Source organism: Convolutriloba macropyga, chromosome 6, assembly GCF_964194025.1.
Source record: "Convolutriloba macropyga chromosome 6, txConMacr16.3, whole genome shotgun sequence".
Taxonomy (NCBI): Eukaryota; Metazoa; Xenacoelomorpha; order Acoela; family Convolutidae; genus Convolutriloba; species Convolutriloba macropyga.
In genome coordinates, this window is record NC_134473.1 from 6,498,365 (window position 1) to 6,513,420 (window position 15,056).

The 15,056-nt window shown below is 36.4% G+C and overlaps 3 protein-coding genes across 3 annotated transcripts in view; 2 read left to right on the forward strand and 1 right to left on the reverse strand.

The window, feature by feature from the left end:
* The window catches only part of LOC142341457 (exosome complex component RRP46-like), a 360,653-nt gene that overhangs the window by 131,495 nt on the left and 214,102 nt on the right, over nt 1-15,056 (reverse strand). The gene's annotated exons all lie outside the window — the stretch shown is intronic.
* On the forward strand, nt 7,896-8,508 carry LOC142340725 (uncharacterized). The gene has a single exon (XM_075391423.1). It carries the CDS (start codon nt 7,925-7,927, stop codon nt 8,402-8,404), a length of 480 nt encoding a protein of 159 aa, XP_075247538.1. The 5' UTR covers nt 7,896-7,924; the 3' UTR covers nt 8,405-8,508.
* LOC142340726 (uncharacterized) lies at nt 8,661-14,614 on the forward strand. Its single transcript, XM_075391424.1, has 2 exons — nt 8,661-9,766; nt 13,654-14,614. Exons 1-2 carry the CDS (start codon nt 8,711-8,713, stop codon nt 14,155-14,157), a joined length of 1,560 nt encoding a protein of 519 aa, XP_075247539.1. The 5' UTR covers nt 8,661-8,710; the 3' UTR covers nt 14,158-14,614.

Below are 15,056 nucleotides of genomic sequence, written 5' to 3' on the forward strand. Positions count from 1 at the left end.
TCTGCTTACAAAACAAACCACAGAAATTTGTTTAACACAAACGGAACGTTGAGGGCAACGGAACAAAACTTTTCACCCACAAAAATATCTGAGACAGATCTCAGGAACATAAAACTCGACCAACTTTTTGTGTGGGATTTTCGAGGCATGTTTGAAAATCTGAAACAAATAGAGTTATTAAATTAACAAATAGAAAAACTGCACAGAGTCACGATTTCAACGACACCAACTGACGGAAACTTACACCAAACCACCAAACTTTCCTAAATCAACAAAACTCTCTGGGTATACACGGCGAAAGAGCGGGAGGATTACTTTATGTCCGTAGGAATGCTAAAGGTAACGTACATGTTGTCGAAAAACAGTTTTGTACTAAGGGAGTACCAGTTATTAGGTTGTCTTTTGATAACAGTTCAGAAGGAATTTGATACATGGACCCTATTTCGAGGGTTTTCTATAGAAATTTCACACTTACTAATTGCAACCCCATATAATCGAACGCTCTTGAAGTGCAGAACGGGTCAAGAATAAAATATGGACGATAAATACAACTGATTGATTAACCCAATGATATGCCTAATTACAGAGTTAACGTCAAATAGTCAACTTCTGCACCAATGGAAGTGTTTTTTAATGACAAAGACCTGGAACTCAGCACAACGGCCCAAAGATTAAGGCGTTCGAGAATAACGATTAAAGGAACAGAAGTTTTCCTGGGTCAAGGAGGCTTATATGAACATTTAACCTTCGAGTATTTCAACACGGACTTGAACGACAATCACCAATCGCACAAACTGCTAACTTTTGAATGCTTGTGTAGTGAAGTGATGAAAATCAGGCATGTGGCCAGGGAAACAACCATCAGTTTGATTACTATTTTTATTGGATCCAAAATCATATTTTGTGTGGTACGTGTGTTTCTTTAGTCTATATGCTACGCTTTGGCACCAATTTTGTAATTGCACTGCAACCCATTAACCCAATGAGGGAACTTGTTTATTTTCATCATCTAAAACAACGTTCTAAGGAACAAAAATCGGCAAGAAAAAGAACAGTTGAACGGTGTGATGGTAAAACAAACATTGTAGTTATAAAAGCAAAAAAGGCTAAATCTGTACCAGATATGACAGAATTTGAGATTGACGCACTAAATTAATTTAGGTGTTTGATATGTAGGAACGGCAGAACCAAAAATTGGCGGTTATTGCAACTATCTACCAGAGTTGTTCGAGGTCACGTAGATAGTCAGGCACCAAGTGTATCGGATTGTTGGAACCACAAATAAACGATACGTGGTGCCATTGACTCAGCTGCAACCGCCGAATATTCTGAATAGAGCCGCAATTAGTGTTATTGAGTTAATTAAGATGCATCAGAGAACCGAAAAACAACAAAAGAAGATTGACAACAGCGAAATGCTTGGGATTGCCGGGGGTTGGCTCGAAAAGGAGCTCTGACAGTTAAAATTTGAAGTTAAAAGTTTAGGTGACCAATTGCTTGAGACCAAACGACTGCTTGAATAGTTGACCAAACGACTGGGAATCAGAGGAGTTTACAAATGAAGCCCAAATAAAGACAAGAGAATGTATCACTCTGGTGGATGAGCGGGAGTGTTTAGCTCGGGAGTCAGAGAATGCCGAGGTAGATATCAGAAAGCTAATGAGTAGGGTAAGAACAGAGCAGACATCGAAGAAAGTCATCCAGAGGAGGCTGAAGCCGATCAACGCGCAGAGCCCGTTCAGTCAACCTCCAAATTTTTATGAGGTTCTATTCCTGACACAGAGGGCCACAACCAGCACTATCCAAAAACATTTCAAAATGTTGTCAATGCTCTGTCATCCGGAGATAGGAGGTCGGGAGGACATTTTCAAAATTATTCTTTACGCGAAAAAATTGTGGAAGACGAGGAGGCCCGTGTTTTTGATGACAATAGAGGGACTGAAAAAGCGGAATAAAATTTGAACAAGAAAATGGACTCTTGAAACTCTTGCTTGTGAGTGAGTGGAACACACTAAAAAGCAGGTAGTAGTGGAAAACCATAGACCTTAATTAAACCATAGACAAGCTCATAAAATATATGCTGAAAGCACTTTTCGAAGTTTTGACATGAAATGGGAGATTAAGAAGAGATTGTTACTAAGAATAAGTCGTCGGACCTTAACTAAATAAAAAAACCATCATAAATAATGCCGGGAAAAATTACAGAATATAATCTTGTCGAGAGACGTCAAGGAATGTTTATTTCTTAACGGGATTCATCAGGCAGGTCAACTTGTCCTCGGCTAGTTTAGTTACAGGGACCCGTGCTGTCGAAAATAACTATGAGAAAAATTCCAAAAAGATTTAGGGAAATGGTTAAAAATAGTTTAAGATTAAACAACCGTTCATAGGACTGAAACCAAAGAACATTTTCAAAATTAAACCTCATATAATTCAGCTGTCTTTCTCTAAATAGCTTTTCATTTTCTCATTTTTTTGAAACTTTTGTATTTCTAATCATTAATTCTAAATCTGTTTTAAAAGGTTTGATTATTCACATCCTCAGTCCTAAGTCTTAGAAAATGAAAAATTTTTATCAAAAATCCACAACAAGCCGTAACCGTACACAGTGCACGATTATTACACTTGCACTTTTAAGCGCTGTACAACAACAATCAACGAATAGTTGTCCTACAGGTGAACCTTTTTTTGTTGCACCGAAATTTAAGTGGTACGATGCTGGCAGGTGTGGCAAACATAGATGTAACTGCTTCAACTACTTTCAATTTTATACACCATTTGAGATTACAGATTCTTATCAAAAGGTGATTTAAGGGTGAGTAAGCATGTTCTTAACTTTCTGTTTGTTAAAATGATTTGAATATCAGACTATTTTTCAGTCGTTTCGAAGACGTATGTGTGTTGTTTCCTCTGTATTGAACAAAAATCATCGGTTTAAGCTCATTTTTGTTGAGACTTTCAATTGTTATGAGGTGTTACTGAACTTTGCTAGGTTTTGCTGTAACATTTCCTGCGTGACTATTTTATCCAACATCTCATTGCTAATATTGAATGACCACTCAGTTGCATACTGATTTATAGTGCAGATCTCTTGATTCTTGTCAAGAGCTATATCAAAGAATTGCCACTCTTTGGTTGCATTGAAAATATTATGTACAGTTCCTTGAATCAAATTTTTCTTATATTGTAACGGGGCACAGCTACGGAAAATTAGGATTACGCCGGTATCTGTCCAATTTTGATGAGAGCTGAGTTTTCAATCATCGTTTACGTTTATGTTCAGATCTAGGAATGCCAGGTCTCCACTACCGTTGGGTGTCTCAACTGTGAATTGTAAGTTTTTGTTTTTTTAAAATGTTCGTTTTTTCAAATCATTTTAATTTTTAATTGATAATTCCTTCTCTGCAGCATTAATCTTTGTCTATTTGAGCTTTAATATGTCATTGTACTTCTATGTAGATACTGATTACTGCACTTAGTTTTCATGGCTTCGGAGACACTGTCTTGTAGATGCAAGTTTCGAAAATTGAGAGAAAAGATTTTGAAAGCATATTTTTAAAAAAATTTTTAATTGCTCTTGAACGAAGTTCGAAGCAATTATTTTAAACGCGTTGGTCTTTTTTGAGCAAATTTTTTGCTGGAAGGTTTTTGAGCTTTCCTTTTAGACTTCTCAAGTGAGTTTTTCAGGCTTTCGTTCTTCAATTTTGAGTGACCTCTATTGCTTTTACTCCGAAGTGAACTTGTTGCTGAAATAAAATCGGTTGCATTAAGGAAATCATAGAAAAAAGGAGGGCCTGGCAGCCGATTTGGTAATGCTTCTTGTTGGGGATAAGGATGTCCATGGTTCGAACCTCGGCGTGGTCAACTATTTTTGGGTCTTTCCCATTATAGCCCCCCCCCGCCTAGTGGTCAGATAACCTATAAGCCCCCTGTACCAGGAGAGGCACGTGCTAAAAAACTGTAACTTTGAACACCAAGTCATAATGTTGATTATATAGATATAATTCAATGGTTAGGAAATGGATGAATTTTTCACGGTAGCAAAAGAAGATTTGTGAAGCAAATCTCAAGAAAGTTATAACTGTTGAAAAGGAACAACAGTGGGCAAAGGGTAGCCCAGGCATATCGTGCCAAAGTAACTATAACTCAAGGGTCTTTTTTGAAACACCACCAACACTGGCGTCAGTGAAGCAAGCTGATTAGTTTGCTTCTCTGACGTCCGGCCGCAGCACCACCAACACAACACATTCAAAATTAACTGAAGGCGGAACACCGCACACCCCCCATCATGGTAAATTTATCATAATGGGGGGCTATATTTTCAAAGGGGTGCTATAATGGGAAATACCCCTGTTTTTTCACCCGCCTGTCGTTCGATAGCGATTCTTCCGACATTAGTCGATTTATGTTTTGACTAAATGTGAATGCATAGGGCAAAAAACATTTTGTGCATGACAAAACGAAATTTGCAAAACCTCCACAAGAGGGATACTTATGGTTAGGGCAAATTCGGAATAACCCTAAAAATACAAGAACATGGACAAAATCGAAAAATCCGGAATAGGAATGTTTTTAAGTAAATTGATAACAGATGTAAATATGTGTTGTAAATAGGCTAAATATTGTACATAAGGAAAAATTTTCGATTGAATTTTTTAGAATGTTTCCTAGAATTGTTTTAATTGTCATCTCAGACAAATGTAAATACATATTCATTTTATCTTTTAACAATTTGTAAAACAGTTTTAACCTGACGATGAACGTAAAGTTCGAAAACGTTTGTTTTAAGTATTGGAAGTAGTTTTAATTTGACAAATTGGTTTCTTTTACATTATTTACTTTGTCAAATATTTTGAAAACAAGGCCTATAGAGGGGCTCATTACATAATACTTTGAGAAGTTTTCACCGTTTTAGTGTTTTAGCGAGTATGAATTTTATAGATTTACCGAGATGGTGCATATTTTGGCTGCAAGTTCGCTTCATCACGCCGAAAATAGTCTCCCATATTCAAGCAAGAAACAGTTTTTAGGGAAAGTAACATCAGTTCCCGGATTCTCCTTCAACAGAACAGTGGGACACGATAAGGAGATGAAATTATTTAAAAGGTATGTGGATGATATTATCTGCACGGTTCGTGGTGACCCGGATGAGTATTTAAAATTTGCAAATTCATTACACAACAACCTGCAATTTACCTTAGAAAAAGTGAACATGGATGGGGGTTTGGCTTTTCTTGACATTAACGTAAATGTGAGCAGCAAAAATAATATCACCTGTCATTGGTATCAAAAACCAACTGACACTGGAATAATACTGAATTTTCGCAGCTGTGCACCGCTTCAACATAAGAAAAATGTGATTCAAGGGACGGTTCACAGGGTTTTTAATGCAACCTCTAATTGGTTGGCCTTCGATCAGGCTCTTGAAAAGAACAAATCTTGCTGGACCAAAAATCAATATCCAGAGGAATGGTCTTCAAAAATTGTGTATCAGACTCTAGAAAAAATAATAAGTGGCGGTAAAGACCAATTAAGAACAACACCAAAAAGCATCAAAAAAGCAAGACTAAATCTAATGATAAGCCAACTATTTTTCTACAATACAGAGGCAACCTCACTCAAAACTTCGCAAGCAAATTGAAGAAACTATGCAAATTGCAAGTAGTTTTTACAACGCGAAAATTAAGATCGTGCCTCCCCACCCTGAAATCATCCTTTGATAGAGATCTGAAATCCCACGTGGTATATGAAATTAAATGTAATGGATGCGGATCCATCTATGTTGGGCAAACAAGCCGGCATGTTACCACAAGGATAACAGAACATCAAAAGAAGGATTCACAGGTGGGTCAACATCTAGTTGAATGTCGCGGCGCCACGAATGACATTGAATGGAGAATTCTGGACGCCTGTCGGTCAGTAGAAAAACTAATGATCATCGAAGCTATATATATCAGCAAGCTGAAGCCGGCACTAAACACACGCGACGAATATAGGGGGAGGGAACTCACGCTAAAATATTAGTTCAAATCATAATTTTGACTAAATGTGAATGCATAGGGCAAAAAACATTTTGTGCATGACAAAACGAAATTTGCAAAACCTCCACAAGAGGGATACTTATGGTTAGGGCAAATTCGGAATAACCCTAAAAATACAAGAACATGGACAAAATCGAAAAATCCGGAATAGGAATGTTTTTAAGTAAATTGATAACAGATGTAAATATGTGTTGTAAATAGGCTAAATATTGTACATAAGGAAAAATTTTCGATTGAATTTTTTAGAATGTTTCCTAGAATTGTTTTAATTTCATCTCAGACAAATGTAAATACATATTCATTTTATCTTTTAACAATTTGTAAAACAGTTTTAACCTGACGATGAACGTAAAGTTCGAAAACGTTTGTTTTAAGTATTGGAAGTAATTTTAATTTGACAAATTGGTTTCTTTTACATTACTATAGATTTGGTCTTTTCATAGTTCGTTGATGGGAGGTACTTGGACTGAGCCATGGTGGCAGTGTTGCTCTGTGTATTCTTTGGATCTGAGAACTGTTGTAGTTTTTCTCAGCGTTTTCGGGACAAAAATAACCCCAAAAAATAAATGCACCTCCCCAACACTGGGTAAATTTTGGATCGTCCGGGGCCCTACCAGTATTATGAAGCAAAATCTGATAAGTGGGTGTGAGAACTTCCTGTACCGCAAGCAGAATCATACGAGTCGTCTTGTTGTAAATTTTATTTCCGCCTCTTGCATTGGTTTTTGTTAATAGCCGCACAGCGATAGCTGGGGCTATTATTGGCCTTCTCTTGGTTTTTTACAATTCAAAGAATTTGAATTGTATTGGGGCGCTGTCTTTTTTTTTAAGATCTGTTCACACATTTTCATGATTTTTGAAGTCAAATTGGAGTAGTGATTTTGGTCACGCCGAAACAGGAAATGGAGCGAAAAAGCGAGTGGTTTTGCGGCGTGAATTTTTTTTTTCGCTCTAATTTTAAAGTGGAGTGAGAAAACGGTGTTTGAACAAAATTTCGGTTTCTCGGTAGTGGTTTTTTGTTCACATTCGGCAATTTCACTCTGATTGTTACTGTTTTTTCGATTTTTTGGATCGGATTTTTTTCTAAACGGTTTTCCCAAGCCATTCACAGCTCATTCTAGACCTAGTTTTTTGTTTGAATTAATTTTTCATTTCTCGCTAGTGGTTTTTTTGGTTCACATGAGGCATTTGGACATTGATTTCTATTTTTTCTTATTTTTTATCTGATTTTTTTTCTAAAATGGTTTTCTCATTTCACTCATAGTCCATTCTAGGTCTAGTTTTTCTGTTTAGTCAATGAAAATTCTTTGAATTGTACGTCAGGACTTGTCCTGCTATGTTTTTTTATTTCGTCGTCATGATTTTTGTTACGACCATATGACGTCACAGCCACTTTTTGTTCATTCGTTCATGCAATTTCAACTGAATTGCATGCGTGACGTCATTTTTCGCTCTTAGTGGAGCGAGTTTTTTTGTTCATTCGCGTGATTAAATTTTTGGTCACACTTGACTTACCTCACTCTCTAAAATGACTTCCTCACTTTGAAATTGACTTTTATTTACTTTAATTCAAAGAGATAAGGTCAAATGGGTGTGTGTCACTCTAAATGAAGGTTATTTGAGATCAGCTAATAGTAGAGGCAGCAATAACTTATACAGATTTTTAATCAAAATATAACAGATCAGTCTTCAATGAAAAGACAAATTTTTTTGGTCTGTCTTACTGTTTTTTTTGAGACTGCCGATCAACGAATCTATTGCGGCTATTTTCTGGCAATCTGCCAGCTATGTTTGGTAACTTGATGTAATCAACAGTTAGCAGTTGTTCAGTTATTTAATCTCCTATATCATGGTAAGCATGATTTTCCCGTTTTAGTGCTAAAATGAGTGGTAACGCATCTGCGCCTGCCGGTCCCAGACGGTTTATCAAAGCAGGGACAGTTGTTCTCTGCTTGCGTGGAAGACATGCCGGAAAGAAGGCAGTTGTCCTCAAAACTCACGAGGGTGGAATGGGATCCAAAAAATTCCCATGTGCAACAGTTGTCGGAGTGCAGAGACCACCTCGTCAGGTCAAAAGAGGCATGAGCCAGAGTGTGATCAAGAAGAAACAGAAGGTCAAGGTATTTTTCAAGCACGTCAACTATACTCATTTTATGCCCACCCGGTATTCTTTCACAAACGCTACCCAATTGGTTAACGTGGGAGAAGTCGAAGAGCTTTTGAAGAAGGACGTGGCTCGTACTGAAAAAAAGGCGAAGAGGAAAGAAGTGGCCAAAGCTTTTCAAGAGCACGTTCAGAAATCAGCGGCCACTAATGAGAAAGCAGCTGGTGCTAAATGGTTCATGGCTAGACTTAAGTTCTAAGCCCATCTCTGTTAACCTTGAGTTGAAGATTATATTGAATAACTGTTTCGTGTTAAACAAATTTTGTTATTCAAAATCTGAGTGATAATTCAAGTTAAAGAGAATTTTTTTTAAACTTGTTCAAGTGAAAAAAGTTTTGATTAAAATAGCCATGATACTTAACGCTTGTTTAGATATTTTGCTCATAGTTGTTTGTTGACCGTTGTCAGATTAAAATATTGTACAGACTGCGTTAAATGCATTAGTATTCTAGAGTGAGTAATGTAGCGCGTGCAGAGCTCTATCTTGCTTGCGTGAACATGTAGAATGTCGTCAGACGCTTTAACACGCACTGAGCTGATTGCCTCCATAGAATGCTACTCAATTTTCAGCGCCAGCAAAAAGAAAAAATCCTTCATTCGCTTGGTTCATGTACCTGTGACTGACTATGTCAGAAAACCAGTATCCCTTGTACATAGTCCTAGTTTTATCAATGGAACTGCTTTAAGAAAATCATCAGCCGCAGGTCTAACAACGAGTCCTGCGGTTTATTGCGGTGCAAACTTGGAACTTTACGAATGTCTTCGACTCGGAAAGCGAAAATTGATTCACATCTTCAACATAGCGCATATGACTGACGTTGCTGTTCAACGGGACTCACCAAGTAAGAAGAAGTCACACAATGACACAGTCTTAGACGTTTGTTTCGGAAACATAAGTGCGTTGAAATTGCTGTTTGCGAAGAGTGACGATGGCCATGTTTGGTGTGATCGTTTAAATCAGATCAGCGCTGAAGTAGCCAAACTATTCAGTTGGCAACAGAACCCCGTTTTTACTGAAAACTCGGCCTACATGGGAGCATACGGTGTAACCGTGATTTCAGAAATCCCTGGTATTGATTTGACAGCGACTTACGAGTTAAAGATTCTGTTTGAATGTATCATTATGAAGAAGTTAGATGAGTTAAATGAGGTGTCTGAGACGGCGAATTCGGTCGTTATGTACTGGGCAATCACGTCAATTAAACGGTTCGGACTCCATTCCACTGACAATCACGTGTTTTCCATTGAGTATGTCGAGCCGGATTCCGATTCAAACGAGCCTGTATGCTGCGTTTTTCGTTCGGCTTATGCAATTTCACTCGTTAATCAGATTGATAAGCGGGTTAAAACGTTGAACAAGGTGGACATTGAAAACGTCTACAGCGAGGTGGAGAAAAGAAATCGAATTTCGCATCTTGGAGAGATTAAAGCCGCCAGATCTAATCAGAGTCTGCAGCAGCTGCACGAGGAAGATGATAATGAAGAGCCTCGTGAGAGGAAACCTGTAACGCCTGCCAGAAATTACTTAGAATCAGCTGGGGTTATTTATTCTTCTTTCTCGGTTAGTTAACTGTCATAGCTCATTTAACGTGACGTTTTTTTTGTTTGTTTTTTTTGGGAATTCAGAAACTTTCAGCTAATATTGCGATCTCCGGTCAGCAAAGTTGATTTACAAAAATTATTGAGGAGTTTTTTCTATATAGAACAAATTGGGTGAACAAGGTGTCAAATATGAGAAATTTCTTTCGTTTTTGTCAGATTATTGCTTTTCTTTTTTTAATTTGCCCTCGCATTGTTTGTCGCATTTATTTGGGTGTCTTCTTAATTGCTCTTGAACGAAGTTCTTAGCAATTATTGTAAACGTATGTGTCTTTTTTAATGCAAATTTTTCGCTTGACGGTTTTGACTTTTCGAGTGACGTTTACGCCCTTGGCTTTTTGCGCTTCGCGTGATCTAATATTCTCAATCACAATTTCAAGCAGCTGAACTCAATTGGCGGCAATTTAATACTAAAAGTCAAAAAGGAGGCTCGGTAATGTGCAAACGCACATATGGTTCCGACCCCGCTCATCCACAATTTTGTCATGATTATCTACCAAATCAGGAACACATAGAAAAACTCAAAAATTCAAGTATTTTTCAAAAAAAAAAGATTTTTGAACGAAAAGATAGCCTCCAAAGCAAATAACTCAGTGGAGTTAAAATGATGCATTAGATTGATGAGATATGCCAATATTAAGAAAGTGAGTCAAGGCGAACAGCAAAATCAAATAACAACAACAAACATTAATTAAATCAAAAACTTCATGTCCGTTTTAAAAAACAAAACTTAATAACAAAGTCAAAATAGCGTCAGATCAAACTGAAACTAAACAAAATAACTTGCAATTCACCAGGAAAGCTATGGAACCACTCCATGGTAAGGCTTGGTAACAATTAGACAATAAAGAACAAAAACAGTAAAGTTTAATTATTCGCTTTTTTTTAAACAATTAGATTAAAATTAGTTAAAACCATTAGAAATCAACTAAAATATCCCATAGGTTTACAATTTCCATTGCTTCTATAGAAGGGAATTAAGAACTGTTGGTATTCAATATTTTATGCGGTTAAAAAAACAACAAATAGACAAACAAAACATCAATTAAAACTTGCAGGAAGACGCTTTCGAAGCCGTAAAGCCATACTATGGCTCTCAAAATATGCTCGATTTCACATTTTTCGAACACCGATAATGTATTATGTGACCTTTCAGCAATGAAACTAGGTAACTGGTAGACAAATAGAAAAAAATGCAAAATTAAGTATGACCTGCTTTTTTCGAAAAAAATTATTTACAAAGACATGAAAGCCGTTAATTAGAAAATGAAATAATTAAATAGGTCCGTCCACAGGAAGAACGTTCCAAAGGAAGCCCTTAAGACTTACAATTATCCGGAGTATGTCTTACGTCTACGAAAAGAACTTCAAATATGACAGAAATCAATAATTAATTTAGTTTTTTTGAAAAACCCTTGTCGAGGCCGGTAAAGTCATAACGAATAAAAACATTAGACTATGTGACACCAATCCCGTTTGACACCTTTTTTATCACAATAATATCATAATTGGCCTGTAATTAACGAGACTAGATAACAAACAGACATTAAATGTAACAAATTTTAACGAAGTTAAAGTGTTCTTTTTTTATTTGGAAATCAATTGTTTTCAAAGTCATGAAAGCCATCAGCTATCTACTTACATCAGAATATCGGCTCGTCTATTCGTCAGTGAAAAGCTAATGAAACCGGATCATTGTAAAGGATATTTAATACGACTAAAAAGACAAAGTAAAAACGACAGATAAAGACAAAATTAAAAAATTCAAAAATTCAATTAGATAGTTCCAGAAAGTAGTGTAGAAGCAGTTAAAACCATAATCTGTATCTGTAAAGATTTTAATTTTATTAAATGTGCCTTTTTCAACGCTAATATTGTGATATATGTACTGTGAATAACTTCATAGTGTGACAAAACTAGAAAACGTGAAAAATGGGCAAATACCTAAAAAGAAAAAAAAAATGATATCTAGTAGTATCAAAGCCGGAAAACTATAACTTAAGGCTTAAAACCGTAATAAAATTTGAACTTGAATTCAGTGGAAAGATGAAGCAATCTTTAATTGCTGACACTAAGCTACAAGTTGACCGAATTAAAAGAAAAAGGAGGCAAAAGTCAATTAGCCATTATTTAAAAATCAATTATTTTTAAAAGTCAAACGACCATAAGCTTTCAAGTAATAAACTAGATACAATAATCTGCAGCTAGTTAGGAATCCAATTGGATTGATCAGTATTGAGCTTTGATTGGAAATGTTCTGTTATTTAATTAATATAAAAAGTTTTGAGTTTTTTTATTAGAAAGAACGACTGATTACAATCCAAATTATTTTTGGATTATTGCAGTCCAAGATTGTTACATAAATAGCCCTGCTAATGCTGCTTGTCCATTAAGAACGCCTAATTTTTCCAATGCTATAGAAATAGATTATTTGTTATTAAAAAACATCAAAAATGAATGCTTCGTTTTTGATAATCAACGAGTAAAGTTAGCAAAAAACGGCAAATTTTTTAATTGCAGAGCACTCTCAATGGAAGTTGAAATAGGAATAGCCCCCTTTTGAGTCTACAAAGATTGTGTTAGTGGGGTTTGAGTGTGTACTTCCTGTAAATTTAATCAGTGGACTAAAGAAACTTATTTCGTGCTGTTTTTGATGAAAAGGTCTTCATTTTGAAATATCTAGCTAGTTTTTGATAAAATTAGTAAAAACGGCCGACAAAATTTTTTTGTCTTTAAAAATAAATTGAACAACACTTTTGTAAAAAAAAGCAGATTTCAGCAAAATTGGCGAAGTTTTAGCCAAAAATTCCGGAAAGTGTGAATAAAATCAACGGAATTCACTCTATTTTCTCAAAAGTATAAACCTCAATAACTCCCTGTAAAAAACGAAAATTAAAAAAAAATTTTGAATTCCTTTTTCTACGCTGGACAAGCTTTCTAATGATACCAGTCTCAACTCTACGATGAATATATCGATCGGCCAAAATTGTCTGAACAAAAAAACCCAGTTGAGTATATAGTTCCTCCCCCCTCAAGAGGGGTCCGAACAACTACATCAGCTTTTACACCAACGTGCAAAGGCCTGAAGTATTTTATTTCACTCACCATTTTTTTTCTTTCCAAACATGTAAATTAATGATATAACCGAAAGGTTTTAAGTTTACATGCCTTCAGAATAATCAGGAATTTAACTGTATACACTTAGTTACTCAAATTTTAGTTTAAAGTTTTCGTAAGGGGGTGCTTCTCTACGTTCTTTCCCCAATTACGCAAATTTTCAAATCGCTGCAAAATGATCCCTCTTTACAATCGGAGTCTTTCATGCATCCGAACTGTCGGTTGATTGCAGCTCCCATCTGTCATACAACCTGTCTTCTCTGTTGCTTCTATAGAGGTCAGAAGGACAATGGCCATGCATATAATTGCAACTGCGAATTTTGAAACCATTTTCAATAATTGATTTGAAGAAACGGCAACGTCACCGTGTTACAATGAGAAGTGCGCCGAAACTGGTGCCATGTTTCACTTTAAATCTTAATAGTGGTATATGTTAACCTCTAATGTGGTTATTTGAAGCCCACTATTGAACTTCTTAGTTCCATTTAGGCTGCCCCTCCCCCGCCCCCGACTGAAGCAGGCTGCAATTGATTAGAGCTCCCACTGGTCGTTCGAGAGCAATTCTTCCATTCTTCTGACGTTTAGTCGGTTATGTTTAATGATTTTCGTTCGATCGTTTTTTGTCTGGTTGTTTATTTTTGTATCTGACGTTATTCTGGTGGTGATCAGCACTCTTTTATAAAAAATGATTAAATCAATTTAGTGCAGGTCCTTAATTGAGAGCTATTTTAGGAAGCGGAGCCTGTTTCTGACAACGATGACAGTTTCTTCACATCACCAGAGCAGGATGCAGAGGATGTACTCCAGGAACGACCGGCTCCCGAGTATCACGTGTTGGACATCGAGGCGGAGAAAAGGGAAGAAGCTGCTGTTGCTTCGATGGAACTACCAGATGCAAACCCGGTTAATCCCGAAGAGCTTCACTACAACAGCGTTGACGTGGTCAATATCAGCGATAAAGATTTAAGTCATGATAAATACAACTTCTATCAAAGGAGAGCTGTATTTGATGTATCATTGCCTAGCAGTTCAGCTACATCGCCAACTGAAACAGGGCCAATAATTGATCACACGTTTTCAGCTGATCCAAGCAATTCTTATTCATTTGCGAGAAGCGGGTCGTTCACGGAGAAGGAAAATGCAAAACGGCCACCCCCACCGGCACCAAAGCCCAAAAAGTATCATTCCTCAAGACACATTACCACTTTTAACAACCGTGAAGTTTTTCACTTGTGAGCAAACTTGAAAAACCTAAGAGAACCCCCCGGCCGTCTATTATTGATAATTTTTACGACCTATGAGGCAAAATGTGATATTGGGAGGGTGAAAATAATTGCAAAAGCTTTTCCCTAAAAATGTCCAGAGGTGGACAAAAGGGAACAGCTCCCAAAAAGATATCTTTGAGTACTGTAACTTCGAGCTTCCATTTGCAGTGAACTTTTATAGAAATTTTGTGCTAAAAACTGTATCTTGCTTCTAAATGTTAATCAAAATATTTTAATCAAAATCTCCGTGATTGAAGAAAAGTATTGCTAATTATTTTGCCATATTCTTGTAATTGCTTTATGAAATTTGTATGACTGAATGTAAATAAATAGTTAACCTTGCTTAGAGATAGTATCTTTGTACAAAATCTATTTTGATTACTTTGATCTGTAAATAATTTTAGCTTCAGAACTTTAGTTTAACTGAATCAGTATTTTTTTAACAAGTGATCAGCGGTCGAATTTGAAGCGTTAACGCGAATGTGACCCTTTGCTCTGCTAAAACTTAAGTCTTTCAAAACCTTAAAAATTCTGACCACATCAAAGTTGCAAATTTAGAGATGAAGAGAAAATTGTGAAAACGAATTTCGTGGAAATGAAATTGGAAGTTTTGGTATAATGTTCAACGCGTAGTTTTTCATTGGAGCTCTCTGCAACATTCCACTAATTTTGTAATATTTGCTTGCTGCGCTGTAGGGTTAAAAAGTTAACTGATAATCCTTTAACGACGATGAGAAACTAGGTTGAGTCGGATTATTTTGGATTGATTTTTATAAATTTTCTTGGAAATATAATTTGTTGTGCTGACCTTCTGGCGCAAATTTTGTTTGCCATATGCCAGTACTTTCAAGCCTTTCGTCTGTGGCATCA

Excerpts from the sequence above, each read along its gene's own strand:
- LOC142340725 (XM_075391423.1), top strand. The coding sequence starts at position 7,925 with ATGAGTGGTAACGCATCTGCGCCTGCCGGTCCCAGACGGTTTATCAAA.
- LOC142340726 (XM_075391424.1), top strand. The coding sequence starts at position 8,711 with ATGTCGTCAGACGCTTTAACACGCACTGAGCTGATTGCCTCCATAGAA. Across the intron at positions 9,767-13,653 it reads TTATTTATTCTTCTTTCTCG|GAAGCGGAGCCTGTTTCTGA; the intron begins GTTAGTTAACTG and ends GAGCTATTTTAG.